Source organism: Diuraphis noxia, unplaced genomic scaffold (genome assembly GCF_037042655.1).
Source record: "Diuraphis noxia isolate RWA-SAM2 unplaced genomic scaffold, SU_Dnox_SAM2 contig0004, whole genome shotgun sequence".
In the NCBI taxonomy this organism is placed as follows: Eukaryota; Metazoa; Arthropoda; class Insecta; order Hemiptera; family Aphididae; genus Diuraphis; species Diuraphis noxia.
This window is the reverse complement of record NW_028301714.1, coordinates 8,164,814-8,185,335: the sequence shown is the minus strand read 5'-3', so window position 1 is coordinate 8,185,335 and position 20,522 is coordinate 8,164,814. Positions and strand designations below refer to the sequence as shown.

General features: G+C 27.8%; 1 protein-coding gene across 2 annotated transcripts; it reads right to left on the bottom strand.

The window, feature by feature from the left end:
- Nucleotides 1–8,262: 8,262 nt before the first annotated feature.
- Nucleotides 8,263–20,522, bottom strand: Amnionless (amnion associated transmembrane protein). Of its 2 annotated transcripts, none has more exons than XM_089226352.1 (8): nt 20,498–20,522; nt 19,359–19,622; nt 15,036–15,235; nt 13,768–14,017; nt 12,224–12,454; nt 10,399–10,543; nt 9,152–9,320; nt 8,263–8,575 (listed from the first exon to the last, which is right to left on the bottom strand). In XM_089226352.1, the coding sequence occupies exons 1-8, from the start codon at nt 20,505–20,507 to the stop codon at nt 8,474–8,476; spliced, it is 1,371 nt and encodes a 456-aa protein (XP_089082478.1). In that variant the 5' UTR covers nt 20,508–20,522; the 3' UTR covers nt 8,263–8,473. The 2 variants fall into 2 exon arrangements, with proteins under 2 accessions (XP_089082478.1, XP_089082477.1); XM_089226351.1 differs by lacking the exon at nt 20,498–20,522 and adding an exon at nt 20,262–20,491.

Genomic DNA, 20,522 nt, shown 5'->3' with positions numbered 1-20,522 from the left:
TTAAAAACATGAAGTGACTCTCCAACAAATCCAACGACCTACACTAGTACAATAATATGACTGATGGAATCGAACAGGCGTATTTATATCTTGTCAAAATGTATTTGCAGGGCCGGCGCTACCTTTTGCGAAGCCCTGGGCAAAACTTATTCAACCAAAAAAGTATATAGTCAGCGCTAACCTATAATCTATACGGTTTCCATGTAAAATAGTTTTCAATGTAAATTTTAAGCACTAGGCGACTAGGCCCTTGAATGCACGAGGCTCTATAGACAAATGCCCTTGGACAAAACGCTTTGCCCCCACCCTTCACGCAGACTATTTATTTGATACATATACTACAGACGCGTACAGTATATAGGACCATACTTATGTCTAAAATATTATGGGTTAATACTTTAATAGCTATAAATTTATAAAATTATAAATTTATTATGTCTGTATGGTATATAGTATACACCTACATAGATACATATAAAATATAGTATATACTATATACTATATTTTATATGTATCTATCTATTATAAATAATTTATTCTATGACTCCGTCGTTTTTCGATTTTTGTCGTCTCGTCTTGCGTCGTTGTGATTTTACGATTAAGGAGTTACGACGAGTGAACAACCACCGCGGTCCGCGATAGGCAACTTGCAGACGTGTTATTTTAAATCGGTGCAATAGTAATTTTATGCGATCTCTAAACGATTACAGTCAATCGTTATTTTACAATAAAATTTCTTTTCACGTTGAGGTACTATATTATAGGCACATTGACAACAAATGATTTTGCATAATAACCTTTAGGAGTTACACGTATTACTATGGCGTACTGATGGTTATGCAAACGACGACAACGTCGCATTTTTTAAATTCATTTGTATAACAATATGATATGAAAAAACGCCGGAGAAATCGAAAAAATTTAAGAAAAAATTATCCTCTAGTTTTCACATAATATAGGTAGGCACTAGGTATATAATATATATATCATTATATACTCCACGCGTAAGGTGTCCTTCATGCCGATCAATTATTATTACCAATATGTACGCGTGTTTAATAAAATATTATATTATAAGTTATGTATATAATAAATAATAATGTAGGTACATGTAACAAGTAGGTAAATGCGTATAGCATAATATTATTATAGATATCTTCGTCCTCCATGGCTCCACACGAAAATATTATGTACCTATTACTTGGTTTTTATTTTCTCTTCTGAATATTATTATTTATTAGCCAACAGTCTACACTATACGTGCATGATGATAATATTGTGTCGTTTTTTTTTTCACCGCGTTCAACTAAAAATATATATAATAATATAATATTGCAATAGTTTTATTCGCAGTATACAAAGCAATCCTGAAGAGAGGAATAGCAGCTGCTATTGCGTTTTAATCTTTTTAAATTACTATATTATCTCATTATTCGAAACATTATGTCTGATATTGTGGCCACCAGTATCTCAAATGTTCCAGACTTATCCAATAAGTAGATTAGAAAATTAATGAGAGTACTTGGGACTTCAATTTATTTTTTATTTCCCAGTAGTATTACGAAAAAATCACAAAAGCTACTGAAACATAATAAAATTAAGTCGTTTCGAATTAAATCTGAAACAAATATTATTAGGTATCTAAAATTGCAATAAAACTGTAAACGTAATTAATAATAATCATATACCTACCTAATAATTATAAATAAATATGTTATAATCAATTAACTTCGGTTTGAGATATTTTTATTAACATTTGAAAAACCTTCCTTAAATAAAATATGTTATTGGTGATTGATTAACCATATTAAACACAGTGACAGTTTTTCAAAATCTGATTTTTTGAATTTTTAACTTATTAAGATTATATTTTTAAGCTCTTAAAACATTTTTGCAATACCTAAGAAAATGAAAACCACCCTCTTTTTTAAATGTAGATTAATTAGTGGTTATTTTTTATAAATGTTGATTTAAATACCTAGTTCAAATTTCGTGTATTAATTTAAATTATTAAACTAAAAATATTTGTCATTTTAAATGTTTTTAGAAAAATATAAAAAGGAGTAATATTGAATATCGTATTTATTAAACTTGGACCATTTTTACAAATTATTTAATAATTGATAGATTACTATTAATTACAACAATTTTTAAATTACCATGGCTCCCAATCCATGTCTTCCAAAACTATTATTATTTTTCTATGTTATGGGTTAACTGAGGTGATAGGTCTTATAATATCGTAGACACTTACACAGAGTTAAACTATTCAAAATTTGATCGTTGAAATTTCAATCAACATTCTCAACAGTTATCTGATTAACAATTTATCGAGAAATATGTGGTTTACTTGGAAAAATAAGGGTGTATCATCACAGGATGGCACTCTTTAGATGATATAAAATAATCTAAATATTTAAAGATACTAAAGAAATTCGATACGTCAGTTTTTAAGGAGTTTAATATAGGCAATTTCCTATGTGTTTTCTTTCAGGTCGTGTATATATTGTGTGCGTAGTAATTCATAATTATTAATTTGTGTAGGTAGGTATGTGTAAAATAAATAGCGGAGCATTGCACACACATGTCAATAACGTATTACCACTTTCAATTATTAATATTATTTTGTTTTTAAAATATTTACCTAATATTTAAGAAAAAAAAATTATCAATCTTTTACTAATTGTTTTAACTAACTTATTTATTTCTAAAAACATATTTGAATTCGTCATGAAATTTAATTGAAACGACTTTTTTACATTTTTTAATTCATTATTATTACTTCAATATTAGATATTGAATTCAATAGAATTTAAAATTTTTAAATCTAATTTTCAAAGATTTAATTCAATTTATAAAAAAAGTGGAGAAGTATTTTTCAAGTAAGCATCATTAAAAATTCAAATAATATGTTCAGAAGATTCTATCCCATGACTGGAATAGTCGATACTTAAAAATGTCATAAGGTATACGTATATTTGCTAACAAGTATATGGAATGGAATAGAATCCCTTACTGAGTTTACTTTAAATCTCAAATCTCTAAAAAAATAATACTAAATAAATAATATAAATTATTAAAAGAAAGAATGGAGATGCACATGCTTAATTAATCACTCTGTACCAATGATTTATATTATAATATTGTGATAGAATATGCCATATAAATCATACATTAAATATTATACAGCAGGAAACATAATCCACATAGAATTACGGATTATAAAATTATCTAAATAGAAAAGATAATTTAAAATTGTGTAGGTAGGTGCATTTAAACTAAAATGCTGACAATATTATTATTACTTTGTTTTTAAAATAATGCATTAAAATATGGAAAAAAATTTTATAATAAGTGTTATATGTTTAGAATGTTTAGATTAATATAATATTATAATATAGTTACCCCTTATGAAGTTTATGAACATTATGTAAAAAACATTAAATATTGTTACAATATCTGAGTTCATTACTCATTAGTCATTAGTATTAATAGTATTATATTATTTCTCTTCAAGGTTTCTTCATTATTTATGACTTGTGACATTATACGCTTCCCCAAAAATAACATTTAAATGTCCTTTAAAGTTATATTTTGATTAATAGTGCCTAAATTTGCTATTTAAATAAAATAATACTATATTTCAAGAAAAAAAAATGTTAATACAGGATGATTCTTTTAACAATGATCATTATCTCATTTCCTCAAAATATAAGTATTAACATTTTTGAAAATATACTGTTTATATATATATTTATACTTTGAATTGATAATAAAACAACATTTACAGTTTTTACTTTTTTTAACGATAGCATATATATTAATTTTATATTTTTACAGGCAGAATGTTTTTCTAAAAATGTTAATACATAAAAATAGAATTTTAAATCAGTAAAGTTATAAACTCATTTATAGCTTATAAAGGTTAAAGTTAATGTTTAGATTTGAACTATAGTAGATCGATATTTTACGAAGTACCTATGTGTCACTCTATAGTATAGAATAATTATATTTTCAAAAATGTTAATATTTTTTTAGATACTGAAAATGTGCTGTTAAAAAATAATACTTATATAATTATAAAATCAATAAACATTAGTAAATGTAAAGTCAAGATTATTTATAATAGCTAATGATCAAATATTTATTTAAGAAAATGTATATTGATTATTATATTGAACGTATACCTAACTACAGTTACCAATTGCAGATTGTTGTTTATTGTATTTGTTTTTGAAAATCGATTGAACATTGATTTACCAATACTAATGTTATTTGTAATGTATAACAAAATATTTATATTGTAATGTGTAACTAATCATGTATTTATATTATTTACTTAATGTCAGATAAATATTTAAAAAAATAATATTTTTATAATTTATTGATACACACTAAATTATGATTTTAAATAAGTTTATATTTTATATGTCATTAAAAAACTTTTCTCTGTTGAACATTTGACTTTGACTGCATTGCAATATATACTTAAGCGTATGTATAAAAATAAAATAAAAATATTTATAGGATATTCAAATATGTTTGTTCCTATTGCTCGATCACTAAATAATGGACTGCGGCAGATTAGGTACCCTCCGTTGCAGCTTTCGTTTATGATACAGGCGATACAGCAGTGTAATTTAATAATTTAATTGATAATTTGATGCTTTTGATGTACCTTCCTAGGTATTATTAAATTATTTCTTGTTATACCTGATCGTGCCGTCTCTTGTTATAAAAATAAAATCGATATCTAAAATATTTACAATGATATACATATACATATTATAGGCATGGGATTATTTATATTTTATCTACAATATTTATTTTCTTGTAGCAGGTTACAAAAAAATTGTTACTGGCTTACTGCACATTTACTTCATATAATATAATATTATAGCGAATACATTTTGTTCACATTAATCGAATTTGCTGTAATTTCATATCACTCATAGCTATAAAAGACAGAATGTTCATAAGTAGACTGTTGTCTGTTACTACTTATAGGTAGGTAATAGGTACGTCATTATGTAATAACATGTTATTTAAACAATTAGGTAGGTACTTCATAATTTGTTTATTGTATTTATATTGTTAACTTTAAAATGTAATTGTGCAATTAGGAGACTTTAGAAAACTTAGCTCTGAGCATAAAATTATCTCCTCTGGGCTCTGAGCACTAATAGATAATACAAAACAATCTATAATATAATTTATAGTATACAATATCCTATAAATATGTTTATATTTTAGTATGTTGTGTACAATCACATTTACCATAAATATTAACAAACAATTAGAACTTAATTTAGCACTGGATTTGTATTAACTTTATATTATTGTACATATTACCTACGTTTATATTATCTTATGGTGCTGTTATTATACAGCATATAAGCTTATAATGTTTATATAAAATAAGTACTTGAAGTACTGAACGGAACTTTGACGGTTACTAAATAGAAATGGTTATCATTAACGATATTTAATATTATTTATTATGTGGAATACATTAAGTATTGACTAATAAATCAGTAAAAATAACTAATTTTTGTTTTACTGTTTTCCATACTGTGCGTCTGTCTCTTATTGAGTCGATACTGGATATACGCATATACAATAATGCATGGATGTCAATTGGCTGAGATGCGATGTTCATTATAATGCATTTATAGTAAACATTAAACAATATGCGTAAAAATGGGGAAAGTAGGTAACCACTCTGCAGACGCTTTAAAACCACATGTGTTGTTTTCGTCTTACAAAATATGTATACAACATTGAACATAGTAAAAACTCTTTATGTGGGATCGAACTTTTCAAGCTGTATTGATAGTTAAGACCTCAAATTCATATACAATATAGTTGATAACATTATCTTTGTTTTAATTTTTTCGATATCTTAACATTTAGTATAAATCCTAGTTGAGCGTAAATTTGCAATAAATTATGAGCATCTGAATTTCTAAATAACTAAAGGTTTAAAAATATATTACAAGATTCCTCATAAGGTTGTATATATTTATCAAAAAAATTTAATTGAAAGTCAAATAACATTTTTATTAGGTTCACAGTTTTACAGCATTGGATATTTACTCAATTTCTCATGATACACTTTTTTCATTTTGTTGATATTCAAAATCGAATATCTGCAGATACATCAAATTTACTCCAAGTATTTATTTTACCATTTTCTTTAAACTTTTATTGCTGGGAATTTAAAATTAAAAATAAAGGTTTTATGTAAGTAGTTCATTCCGTAATCAAAAATCTAAAAAAAAAAATATATAATTACAGTTTTTTCGCATAGTTATTTTAAACTCAAATTTGAATTAAATTACATATAAAATAACCAAGAATAACGATTTTAGTTATAGGTATATTTGTAATTTAAAAATATTATTCGTGAGTACTTGAAACTATTTAGGTATATTATAATGTAATATGATAAGATGCAAATAATATTAATTTCACCTACCGATTACAGAAGTAACAATAAAAATACAAATTTATATTATAAAATATTCATGGCTGACAAACTGTTTCCGCGCAGAATAGATGTTCGTATAATATATGTATAATGATATTATATCATTGAGTTTAAATGTAATCCCATCTACCTATTACAGTGAACTACTTGTAACCTTCTGTATAGCAGAGTGTCACCCACTTACCCGCTCTTTAATTATTGCACATGTGATCACTGTGTACAGTTCTCAATTAGTTTTTATCCATTAATACGGAAATTTATTAAATTAAAATAAATACTTATCACTTAAAATCAAAGAATTGCGTAAAATTAAAAATTGTAATTACGCCAATGATTGAGTTTGTTTCAAGTTGAGACGATATTAGTAGTGAATTAGTATATAAATAAATAATTAGTAATAATGCAAAATGTATGTGTATAATAATATTATAAGCATTTATTTATTTAAATAGATAATGCATTTTAATAGATTTACTACCGATAATATTCCGCCTGACTTTTTGCTAATGATTTACATCACGCATAGAATGTTTGCCTACTCGAGGTTCCTTATTAGTGTTAAAATGATTATTTTTCTTATGATCAACGAGTCGGAGCTTTGCGTGAGTACATCGGATAAAAACTTTTTAATTAAGTTTTCGTCTGAATAAAATAATTAACCACAGTCCACAGCAATAAAGTATGTTCAATATTTTTTGTTTTTCAATTACACGTTTTGAAGTCAAAAAAAGTAGCGTTTGAATTATTTGTGAAGAATTGTATTATAGTGTGTAAATTGTACGTTTCGTTCCAACAGCATTAATAAATAATATAATGTGAACAATACACGTCATATATCACCATACTAATTAAATATTATATTTTTTAAATTGTTTACATTAAATGTATTCAACTCTCATTCTTCATAAGTGTGTTGTATATAATAAAATCGCTTTGATGATCTGCAGCTGTAAGTAATAAGCTGCAGTATATTTTCTAAATTATATTATGTTTTTCGAGTTGAATACTAAGTTCTTTTGTGTAATTTTATCTGCATAATAAAATGTTTGACTATAAAACTGTAAAGCTACATTAATAAATATTATAAAACAGACTATTTCAATATTTCTTTATTTTTGCTTATTTGAGATAAAACGGAGTATTTAATATACATATTATTATATATTATATTATACCTATAACAAGGGAATAACGTAATATATTTGGCAATAATCTACAAAATTATAACCTAATATATTTTCTATACATATTTTGCAGTTTCGAATCATCGTGATTAATTTCAATGCAAAGCGGTGGAGCAAATCACTTGAATCTCCTCTTGATCTTTGCATGATTTCACAGTGCTTTCGCGTGGTAATTCAATAATATAATATCAATTACTGCTTTAAGTATATCATAAGTTAATCGTGGAAGTTACTGTCGTAGGCACACAGTGTCACCTTAGCAAAACATACACCGTGTGGCGTGTACTGTGTTGTTGCCGTCGTTGTTTCGTTCTCATCGTAATATTTACATGGTTTTTCTATTCGTATATTAGAATACTTATGGCGAGTCTCTCGGGGTAATCACGCATCTACGATATAAAGCAATACCTAATGGAATTGTAATAAAATATTGAACCATGTCGGCAATAAAACAAATTAAAAACTGTTTGTCGGGAGATCTGATAGATATACACGTGCAAACGTATATATCTATCATTATTTTGATTTAAATTAAGCCCGCTAGTGTGTGTGTGTGTGTGTGTGTGTTTAATACTAGTTTTCATTCGATTTGAATAATATTAAAAGTTTTATTTAAATAATCGTGAAGTACGACAATGGTTGAAACATAATTTGAGTCTGGTCCGTATTCGGTTCAAATGGATTAAATTATAAACATAGTGAAGTTAAAGAATAAAATATTATTACATTATTTTATACAAATAAATGAACCAATTATTAATAAACGAACACGTCATATTTTGACGGATTTATAACATCATTACTTTTGTTCGCCAGCAGTTTCTCTTAGTTCAACATCCATCGCGCTACTCATTAACGTCGAAACAGATAGATCCGAATACGAATGCATTTTCCTAAACGTCTGAAAACAAATTATAAGTGGGTGGTAAAAAATGCATATATTAAATTATGTATTTTTATTATAATATGAGACGATATGGTAAATAATATTCTCTCAATCGGAGGAGTAGAGACACTGTGAACTGTGAAGTTTATTTGAGTCACTACCATGTACAGGACATAATATAACTGGTGGGTTACGTTACGGGTAAATTAGCTTTTGAGTTCAAAGTGGAATGGTTTTTTACCGAAACATTTTTATGCGAAAGGCCATATTATTATATAAGTTGCGCACGGGGCAGGACTTCTTCGAAAATATAATTTTCGTTCATTTTTAAATTAACCATCGGTTGACGGTTGCAGACTTGCAAGATTAGTCTTTTATGGCATACTATTACAAGTATTTACATTCATTGTACATTGTAATTAATAATGTTTAATTCCTTTAGGTACTGATAGCTAATATAAGAGTGTTTTTTTTTATAAATATGTATTTAATATATTGTTTTGAGAAATATTTACGCTCCGCCCCGAAAAAAATCCCAAATCCGCCATTGTAGTTGAGTACCTACATTATTATGTGGTATAAAGCTTTTACCTGCGATTTGTTCATACTCTCCACAGCTCCATAAGTGGGGTTGTCGAACGAAGTCTTACGCTGCAATCGGACGTCTTCGTCGATTAGTTCCACAGCGTCGTTGGTATCATTTTTGAATTTGACGAACACAGCTCCAGCACTAGACCTGGATCCGGACAATAGTGTATTCCTATCCAAGAAAATACAATTTTTTGTTATTATTAGTGCATAGTACATTATTATATAAGATTTATTATGCAAGATGATTATTAGTAAAACAGTCATCATCTTAGAAAACAAAATTTTATTTTTTATCTTAAGAACAAATACTGGTAGTTTTGTAGATAAACGCGTAAAACATTACATTAAATTAAATTACATTCAAACATTACAAATCAAAATATTTTTCGTATTTCATAAGATATTTCTTGGCTTACTCTAGATATTCTTCTTTAAATAATCCTCTTTACGTATACGCATGTTGCATATATACACCATATAAATAAACCATTAAGCCGCCGTTTCTCGACCTTTGTGACTTATATTTATGACCCAATATTTACCAGATTTTTATAGCGACTCTGTGACGCCAAACCCTTTCAATGCGAGTGGGAAGTATAGTATATTAATATGACACAAGTCAGTAAACGCGCGCCAACTCGCAATCCATGCCCACCAGTGGTCGTTTCCTGCTGTTTTATCCGATATAATATTTTACCGAAACAGTTGTATGCTTGCAGGACGCAGGTGTTATTTGACGATAAGGAAAAAAATCTAGATTATAGGATAGAAGATATAAGGTATAAGGTATGTTTTTATTGAAAAAACAATTGAGTGTTCCCTTATAAGTTCGATAGTTCTTAACGTATTCCGATGCATAAAAAAAAGAACATTTTATATTAGCTATGTACCTATATTCCAACATCCGTATCCGATAGGCACGACATAAAGTCGTATCGATAGAACTGAATATATGAATTTTATTTTGCTGTCGCATAATACATCACATTCGAAATTAAGAATTATATACAATATAATAATATACACGTTAATAATTTATACAAAGGTGTCACAAAGTTCGAGAGACACTGACCATAAACCGGCAGGCTGCAAAGTATTTTAATAGGACTCGCGACTAGCATACTTATATACATATTATTCCGACAAACGACACGACCATTGACGGGTTTTCATTGTTAGTTTGCCCATTAAAAATCATTGGATAGTATTAAGACATAACATTTTATTTTTATATTACTGTGTTTTACCAGTCGTTGTTGTAGTATAACATAATTGCCAACATGCAGCAAAAGATGACGATGCAAGTGGCTAGGGCTATTTGGCCGTATGTCATACCGTCCGCGTCGTAGGACAGTCCTGAGCTGAACATTTTCACGTCTGTCACGCCCCGGTCTGTTAAAAATAACACGTCATCATCAGTGTGTAAACAACAAGACAAACATCACTAAAAAGGTATAGTTACACAAATAATACACGTGTATATAGACGTATAGTGATATTAACAATGCAGGTACAGGAGTAGGTACAACATTACCTATATATCTACACTGTTATATACAATAAACGTTTTCAAAGGTTATCTGGTTACATAAACAGTTGTCGATGAGAAATTCTAAACTGCAAAGAAATAAACATACATTTGCAATTCAATTTTTCACTAATATTTCGTTATATTTTTATTTTTTATATTTTAAACAATTTGACAAACATATCAAATATGTAAATAAAAATAAAGTAAAAAAGACTAGATTATTAGATCAAGTTAATATTTTGTTTTTTGATATATTTTAATAATATAAGTAATAATACTGTAATAACTAAAATGTTGAAAAATCTGTTATTTTAAAATTCTGGTATAGACCAATTTTACATTGTATACTGAAAGCTCCACTAAATATCTGATTAAATTATTAATTAATCTACCTAGTACCAACTATATAATATAATAGGTAGGTACTAGGTATTAGATACATCTATTTGTAGTGGCTAATGCCGTAGATAAAATTGAAGAGTGGTGCTAAATGGCATGTATAAATGTCCTACTTATTCAAATTGAAAAAAGTCCACTTAAAAAGCAGTCAATGGTCCTACAAAAGCAATACATTATCAGCTAATGTGAAATATATTCTTATATAATATTAAATAGTACAAAATAAGACATATTTTATGGTGTAAAATACTTGTTATTCAAAAGATGATGGTATTTTAAATTTTAATAATGCTCTAGTTTCAATGTCATAAACAGTTTTTTGAACTCCGGCGCCTGAGTTATTGACGTCATATTGTAGATAGTATTATACATGTAGATTAGGTCCATAGTTTTTCATCACGTTCGTTCTCGTATAAATATTCCACCCAGTTACATAAAGTTCAAACTTTATGTAACTCTATATTTGTATAAACTCTACCTATATATAATTAATAATTTGATTTCCATATCAGGACTAAAGCGAGAGCAAAAAACCAATTATTTCAAGTTTAGAAAAATGAAAAAAACAATATCCAAAATCATATTTCATAATATCAATAGTTAGAAAAAAGTTATTAATTATTGAGTGTCTCGAAGCAACATTTTTAACAAAAAAAATTTTTTAATTATATCACGAAAAATATACTCATTGACCAGGTAATTTTCACTCAGAATCCTTTTTCGTATACAATAATTTTATAAAATTGTATATCATTGAATTAAAATTAAAATTTAACACATCTATTACAGTAACTCTTCTAGACACTCATAATGTATTGCAGAGTGACGGATTTTCTTAAACGGCTAATATTTTTATAATAATTATAATAATTTAATAATATTTATTATTTATTTATTTATAATTTATTACAATTATTATAATTATTATTGTGCAAAGGACAATTAATTATTATTAATCAATGAATTATTGTCTGAATTTTCGATGGTTGAATAGTTTGATAGTTTGATTATGTCTTACCAAATAATTACGTTTAAGATTCTTATACTAGAATTGCAATTTTTAAAATTGTGATTACATATCTATATAGGTATATAATATGTATATGATATTATAAGAATAGCAATTATAAATAATTACTCACAAGTGGATAGCATCGAGTGTATGGTTTTAGCTATTTCATTTATTTCGTCCACATATTTTGTGCCACTGGCCATTACGATTTGTACTTTTCCGTTTAACAATTTACTCATATAATAAGAAAGTTGATGTTTTTCAAACGCTAGTTTCATTTTGTCCACGTCTTTTTTGAATTCTTTGCTGAATTGTTCACTGACAAAATTATTTGGATTGTAATTAATTAAAAAATAAGCTCCTGGAATCAAACCACACGCAATAATAAACATAGTTTTTGAACGAGGATTGATTGATTACTACTGCTATATATGACTATATTTAGAGTACCTATATAAGGCGATTCTTTTAAGTGGGTACACTAATTATCTCGAAAAGTATTGACTTTTTTCAAAATATTTTTTTACATGGTTTCAAGTTGTTAAAAACCCAACGGTTTTATTAAAAAATTATATTTTTAAATATTTTTTATCCTTATCATTTTTTAAGTTTTTTACTTTTTTAAATGACAACATAGAGTTTTAATTTCATATTCCAAAGCAGAATATTTTTCTAAGTATTTTGATTCATAAAAATCGAATTTAGGGCTAGTAGTTTTTGAGTTATAAGTATTTAAAGTTTAGATTGGCAGAGTGGTGTGATACGGGGTTACCCCGCAAAATGTTTTTCCACAACTCCGCTTGTCCAAACTTTAAATACATATAACTCATAAACTACTCATCCTAAACTCGATTTTTATGAATCAAAATACTTAGAAAAATATTCTGCTTTGGAATATGAAATTAAAACTCTATGTTGTCATTCAAAATAGTAAAAAACTTTAAAAATGATAAGGATAAAAATTATTTAAAAATATAATTTTTTAATAAAAACGTTGGTTTTTTAACAAGTTGAAACCATGTAAAAAAATATTTTGAAAAAAGTAAATTCTTTTCGAGATAATTAGTGCACTCACTTAAAAGAATCAACCTGTATATCACGGCAATTATATTTTAAAGGTAGGTATACAATTATTTTCTCAAAGAGTATTAAATATATTGAAATATCTTTTTTTTACATAAAGTGTAAATATGAAGTTAGTACAAAAAAAAAATGAAAAAATATATATTATTCTTTTTCTAATTTTAATTTTTATATTTTGTTAAGTGCCATTAGTGGGTGGCTTCTTACTCAAGTACTCATGTATTATATTTTTAACCCTTATCAAATATGCTAATTGTGCAAAATTGTACAGATTGTATATATATTGTGTAAAATAAAAATAAAAAAATTTTATATTTTATTGTCATTACATTTTTGATACTAAAACAAATATTTCATACAAATTAATACTTTTTAAAGCGTTTACTTTTAAAAGAATTGTGTTGTGTACAAACCTTATAATATAAATATATAATTTACCTAATAATAATAATAATATATTATAATACATGCAATAGGCAATAATAATATATTACGTTCAAATTAAATTCACAACTAATTCAAATCGAATAAATAATTGTATCACTGTACAAAGTATGACAATCATATTGTATTGTTTATTAAAAATCTCACCACAAGTCCAACAACAATGGCCAATCGGTTTCACTGGACTTATGCAGCCCAATTTACTATCACAGCGTTTTGAGGCCACTTTGCATACTTGGTCGAAAAGTTGTTGGGTACCGCATTCACATCCTGTGTTGTCTTCGCAGGAAGTCGAAGTCAGAGTAATGGATACATCGTTGTCGGTGGAAGAACTCTTCAGTTCCTGATCGCCGACGTCCGACAAAAGAAATTCGTTCAATTCGTTTTGACTGAACGTCTGCAATAATATTATATTAATATGATAATAATATAATATATTATATATATATTCGTATATAGTATGTGTACCAATCTAATATAATATTATGTGTGTACAGAATACAGATTCACCACATTATCGCTGTTAAAAATCAAAATTATTTCAAAACAAACACAATATTTTGTATCATATTTTTATACTTATGCATTGTATTAGACATAAATAGTTTAAATTATAACGACGAATTGTGCGCGAGTTGTATAACGCGAATAAATAACACGAATAAGGTACTGTTATAAGTACTGCTCGCCCATTTTATGGTGAGCCTGTATAGTTGAGTACCGCGAAAAGATACGATATACATTTTATGAATATATTAATATACTTCCGAAAATCTCGCGATGTTGCAATAACGTATTCAAAGCTATATATTATATACCTATATATATACGCAGACACGCAGTAGAATATGGATGTTATATGCATATATTATAATTATAATAAATTAGATCATAACTTTTTACGTGTAATAATGAGCCGCAAAAAATAATATCAATTTGGGACTTTGGGTGTATCAATAAAATTTTACTTAGGTACATATCATAATAATTACCATAAACAACTGGTTACACGACAGCGAAAAAGTGTCCATCGTTAAAACGTCTTAAATATTATATAAGAAATTAGGCTTTCTTTTAATATAAGATCCCGTGATATTGCACCATTGGGTCTGCAGGATTTTTGTTAAATATTATGTCAAGGATTGTATTTTTGTGCGAGAAAAAAATCATATTACTTGGTAGATGGGAGAATAATTTTTTTTAATTTCATTTTTAGCCACTTCACAGACTATGCGTTTATACTAATAATGTTGGTTATCCCTACACACCCGATATGATAAATTGTGTGCTACTACTGCTACTCATGTATTATTATATCTAAATAATGTTGCAATATCGTACGAATAACGATTGTCAGTATTAAATATTATGTCCTTTTAAACGACGATTAACTGCTGTAGTCGAATTGAACTCACTTGGTTTCCGTACTTCATTGATCCGATTGTGATCGGATCGTCGGGCACAATGACTGAAAACGAATGACCGGGGTTGAACACAACGGTATCGTGCACGCACGGTATTCGTTCCACGTGTGGCGTTGCTATGTTAAAATTCTCAATTGACCAGTTGTCCGGATCAACCCATTCCATTGGGGCATTTTGCTTAAACGTCACAGCTGAAATGTAATAATAACAAAGAGACTAAATAAAAATCCTGTGATTGGGTCAAAGTGCAGGACATACAATAAAAATATATATTCTGATTACATGATAATAATAAATAATAATAATAATATTAAGATACTTCGGTAATAACTAGATAATGTTAGTGCCTTAATCTATACATGTTTTTAAACATCATGTAAAAATACGATTTGTTCGGGACATGAGCTTGACGCTTAGTGAAAGTCGTTTGATTTTACGGTTCCGATTTGATCACATTATTTAGCAGGACACCTGCTTGAAAATTGGAACTCTGGTCACATTCAACAATGACGATAATAATATATTACATTATTCAAATAAGTATTATTATTGTTATCATATTCAAAACAGCGTAGTTATAAAATGTGAATCCATGAAAACCCATAAATTATTCATTAATGGAAATATTGGATCTTAACCGTTTTCTCTACAACAATGAATTCAATTTCAAATTTTACTTTTCCTGTTATTGTCTATTTATTATTATTATTACTTTGCAAAGAACTCATAAATTCCGTCAACATTTTTATCACTACTATAAACTTATTGTGCACTACCAAACAAATTTCACAAAATGTTTATGTACATTTGAAATTTGAGAACATTGCATATTATTTTATTTAATGGTGCATATTTTTTTTCTTCAAATAATCTCGTTTAAGCTTATTGTTCGTAATTTAATAATTATACGTTTTTATTTAAAAATATATTTATATAAAACATATGGTATAACCGTGATGATTGGCCTCATAATTTTTGTTTATTTTTCTCGAATGTCGATTCTAATAATAATTATTTGATATTTTTTTATTCGAAGACCAACCTTTTCTTATTATTATTGCACTTGTAAATTGTGCTCATGAATGCAAACAAATATTGTGTTAATTACTGCAAATTTTTGTTTATATTATTATGTCTAAACATAAAATTACGTGACGTATTTTATCAAACTAATGTGATAATAATACATTATCAGCAGCAGCAGATACACATTTAATTTATTTTTATTAAGATATATAATGTTCTGAATTCAACGTATAAAGTTTATACTATAAACGATTATTTACATTTTTTTTAACGACTATTAATTAATCTTTATCTACAATAGGAGACTTCTAGATTATAAATATACATTTTTTAGGTTATTTATTATTTATTTTAGAACATTAGTGTTTTCTGTCATTTGCCATTACTCATATGTTTTAATGACAATATACATAAACGATAAACAAGTTTATATGACACATGAACACCACATTTTATTATGTAAAAATTAATCGGATAAAACGGAATACATGAATAATTATTAAGTATAAACTAAATTTATGAATGTTGATTTTAAACTTTACGGTCAAAATAAATTATTACTACAACACAAAGTTTAAACTTTTATGTAATATATTATTATAACAGTAACAGTATATTATTTCTCACTCATTATATACCGGGTGATTCGCTAAGCATGTCTTTTCTTTTTTTTTACCTTTTGATAAAATTATTTAACCTTTTAATAAATAATAATGCGTTTGTTAAAATTTTGAATCTTGGAAATTTTAAATAAGTATAATACCTATATAACCTATATACTGAAAGCCGAATGGCCATATTTTCAACTTTTCAAATAAGTATTGAGTAGTATCCTGCAATGTAGCATTATAATTTGTAACTAGAGCGCAAATATATATACATTGAAAACCAACCAAATATGTGCTAAAAATTCTTAAATATGCACCATTATAATATAATATAACCTTGAAATATGTATGAAAAATAAAATAGTAGAAGATATTTTCTTATCTTGGTATACGTACCTATTTTATTTCATCAATTATTGATCAAATATTAAAGGTCTTTGTGAAAACCGTTTATAGTAGTTTATACCTACAACGGCAACACGTATATGACTAATAATTTATTCTGATATTAATCGAAACTATAAAAATGTAATATTTTTTTCTTACATTAATATAGAATATTTTTTAAATTTTTTTAAAAATAAACATCGAAATATGCATTAAAAAATAAAATATGCAATTAAAATGATAAAATAAGCCTTTAAAATATAAAAAAATTGACAAATTAATATTAGAATATTCAGTAAAAAGTTTCATTTTTCAAATCGTTTTATGCTCACTATAAACATATCATACTATATCAACCAGAATAAATGAATATATGCATATAAATCCACGTTCTACTGTAGTTATAATTTACAATTTATTTATATAATAATTTATAACTAAATGCAATTTATTTGGTATAATTTATATTTTATTATAACTAAAATATATCTAAATTTCAAAACAAAAGAGTTAAATTCATAACATATTATGTAAAGGTTAGTATCGAAAACAACTAGGTTGTTCAAAAATTCAAAATCAATTTTTTAACTTAAATATTCAATTAGTTTACTAATTAAATACGCAATAAAACTGATTTAAGTACCTATTCGTAGTTTAATAGTTTAATAAAACTAAACAATATTTTTATTTTTATATGAAATATACAATCTGTACCCTGCGGCACAATAAAAATATGGGCTAATTTATGACATGAATGAGTTGTTGGAAGAAGCCACCTAGTAGTGATCACTTCCTATTGACTTTAAAAAAAAAAATTTTTTTCAAACTTCTTTTTTAACTAACGTTTTGTAGTCGTTTAGAATGTCTCTGCACCATTTTCGTCGGTGAGGATTACCATGGTAATCCTTCAGGAATTTCGTTTGATGCTAATTCATAAATCAATGGATTTGTGTGGGCTATTAGACGATCATGAAAACGCTTATAGAAGTGTTTTGCTTCTTCTTGCACGGTTTTTAGACGGGTGTGATTTGATATTTATGGTGGATAGTTTGTAATTTTTCTTAGAATAATATTTTGAAACGTTTGGATATTTTTGAGATTTGAGATTTTGGACTTGCCCCATAGTTGTATACCGTGGTCCATATAGGTTTGACTAGGGATTTGTACATTAGTAGTTTAGTGTTTAAGTTTGTGTGTTTATTATTAACGAGGAGTGTTTTAAGCATGCGTAGCCGGGAATTCAGCTGCAACCGTTTAGTTTTAATATGGTGTGCCCAAGTGAGACGGCTATCTAGTGTGAGTCCGAGATATTTAACCGTAGAGTTTGAGGGAATTTGGATATCATAGAGAGTTACAGCCGGATATTGGGGTTATTTAAGGGTGAATGTTGTATGAAGTGATTTGGTTTGGTTGACTTTAAGCCACCATTTCCTGTACTAATCCTCCATTTGAGATAGATGATTTTGAAGATAAGTGGAAGCTGAAACAGCTAGGGTATGCGCTTGTTGATATTATTGCTTTGTCATCTGCGTAGTCCGCCACTAAGGTATTAGGCATAGTAGGTTGGTCTAAACTAAACAATATGACTATTTTTAAAGTCTTCGCTGTATAATTTAATTTTTTTTATTAGTTAATTAGTTTAAATCATGTCGATACGTATAGATATAATTGCAGTTAAAATGAACTGATTAATTATTTTTATTTGTTAAATCATGCCATTAAATGTACAGAGTACACAATCATTTGAAATAAAAATAAACAAATTAATAGTTATTTTTTAATAACTTAGTTGACACAAACGAGCAATTGTTTTTGAAACTACTACAGGTCGTGTTAGCTATAGTTTGTGCAATAAAAAGGAATAGTATACGTTATAGGTAAAAATATTCACTATAAACAAAATAAACAAAACAAACATAAATAATCACTATGGACGTGGCCCAGGTGTGGTAATAAAACAACTAACTTAAAGGTTGAGTTCAGTAAGTAGAGCATTTCGAGTTAAATTTATTTTTTGCTAATCATATTAATCTACAGCTTAACATAATATTGATAATGTTGACTCAACTTCGAAGTTCATACGTGGGAAGCCGAAATCGGCGTTGGTGCAGGAAAGAAATCAATATATATTATATTAATTAAAAAACGTCGACCATAATAATGTTAACGATTCATCGTTTGGTATAATGTATAAGTGTTATTGGGATGGCTGTTCCGCAACGTACAACTCGGTATCCGTGAGATCAAAATTTTGAGAACCACTGCACATAATTTATTATGAGATTATACTCACTCTGTCCCGTGCAACCACCCATCGCTTGGGACGACGAGGAAATGACAACGCGGGAATTGGGCTCCAAGATCAGCTGACCGTTGAACGGCAACACGACCTCGCACACGTCTACACCCGTGGTCGGTACCACCACCGGGACCAAAGTGTCCTTCTGGAATGCGGCCACGTCCACGGGCGTGGGGACGTGTCCCGCGTCCCAGTTGCGGGGTGCCTCAAAGTCTACGTTGGGCGTCCACTGCTTGGCCACGGCGTCCACGGCGCCGCCTGCAAACGATTTGTGTGAAGAAGTATTTTAACAGGTCAAATATATTATAAAATATCGATTGTCAAATCGTCGTCACGGGCCGTCGTAAAATGTCTCACTCGAATAGGATTTCCGTCAAAAAAAAATTTAATTTCGGTCGGAACGTCGTTTAAACGGTTTTCATAAAACACTAAATTATGCTAGGCAGCTGGTTATACGCAATTACTTGGTACCTAACTATATTTAGTTCAAAAGTATCCAAAGCGTTTAGACAGCTTCATATTTTGAACGTCTTGTAAGTGCTGCAGAAGATGGTTTCGAATGCTGATGACCTATTGACCTGCCCTGGAGAATACTTTAAAAAAATACGTTTTTATTATGGTATACTTTATTATATAGCTAGTAAATCATTTAGAATATGGATTGTGAATAATTTGTTGTTTTTTTTTTAATTTATTACATTTATGTACATATTTGATCTAGTTTGACTTTCAAAAACGTCCGAGCACTGCAGTATATGACGTGTACTATAAACAATTATTACTTGACATTTTATGGATTTCAGAGTGGACGACGTATAGTAATAATAATAATAATAATAGTATCGATTTGTGTAAGACGATTTACATTTTTCGGACTACTAATACACGGAAGCGAACCTGAAAACGAAAGGAGAGCTGCAGCGACTACGACGATTGCCGTCGACGATGACGTCATAATAATATTATTGTTCTATATGCTGCGATCGCGACGCAGCAACAGAGAATGCAACAAAATATGTACGGCTACGACGACGACATGATTATTTAAAATATTGTAATATTTGAACGCGGATCGAGAACGTTATTGAAATAATATTATAATAGTGCCGCTTTGGGCTCAAACACACACTCACTGAACGGCATACTATGATCATCATG

Bases quoted from the DNA above. Each gene is read 5' to 3' on its own strand.
- Amnionless (XM_089226351.1), bottom strand. From the start codon at position 20,319: ATGACGTCATCGTCGACGGCAATCGTCGTAGTCGCTGCAGCTCTCCTT. The intron at 14,018-15,035 runs GTGAGTTCAATT...ATATTATTGCAG, and splicing joins CAATGAAGTACGGAAACCAA to ACGTTCAGTCAAAACGAATT. The intron at 12,455-13,767 runs GTGAGATTTTTA...GTTTGATTCCAG, and splicing joins CCATTGTTGTTGGACTTGTG to GAGCTTATTTTTTAATTAAT.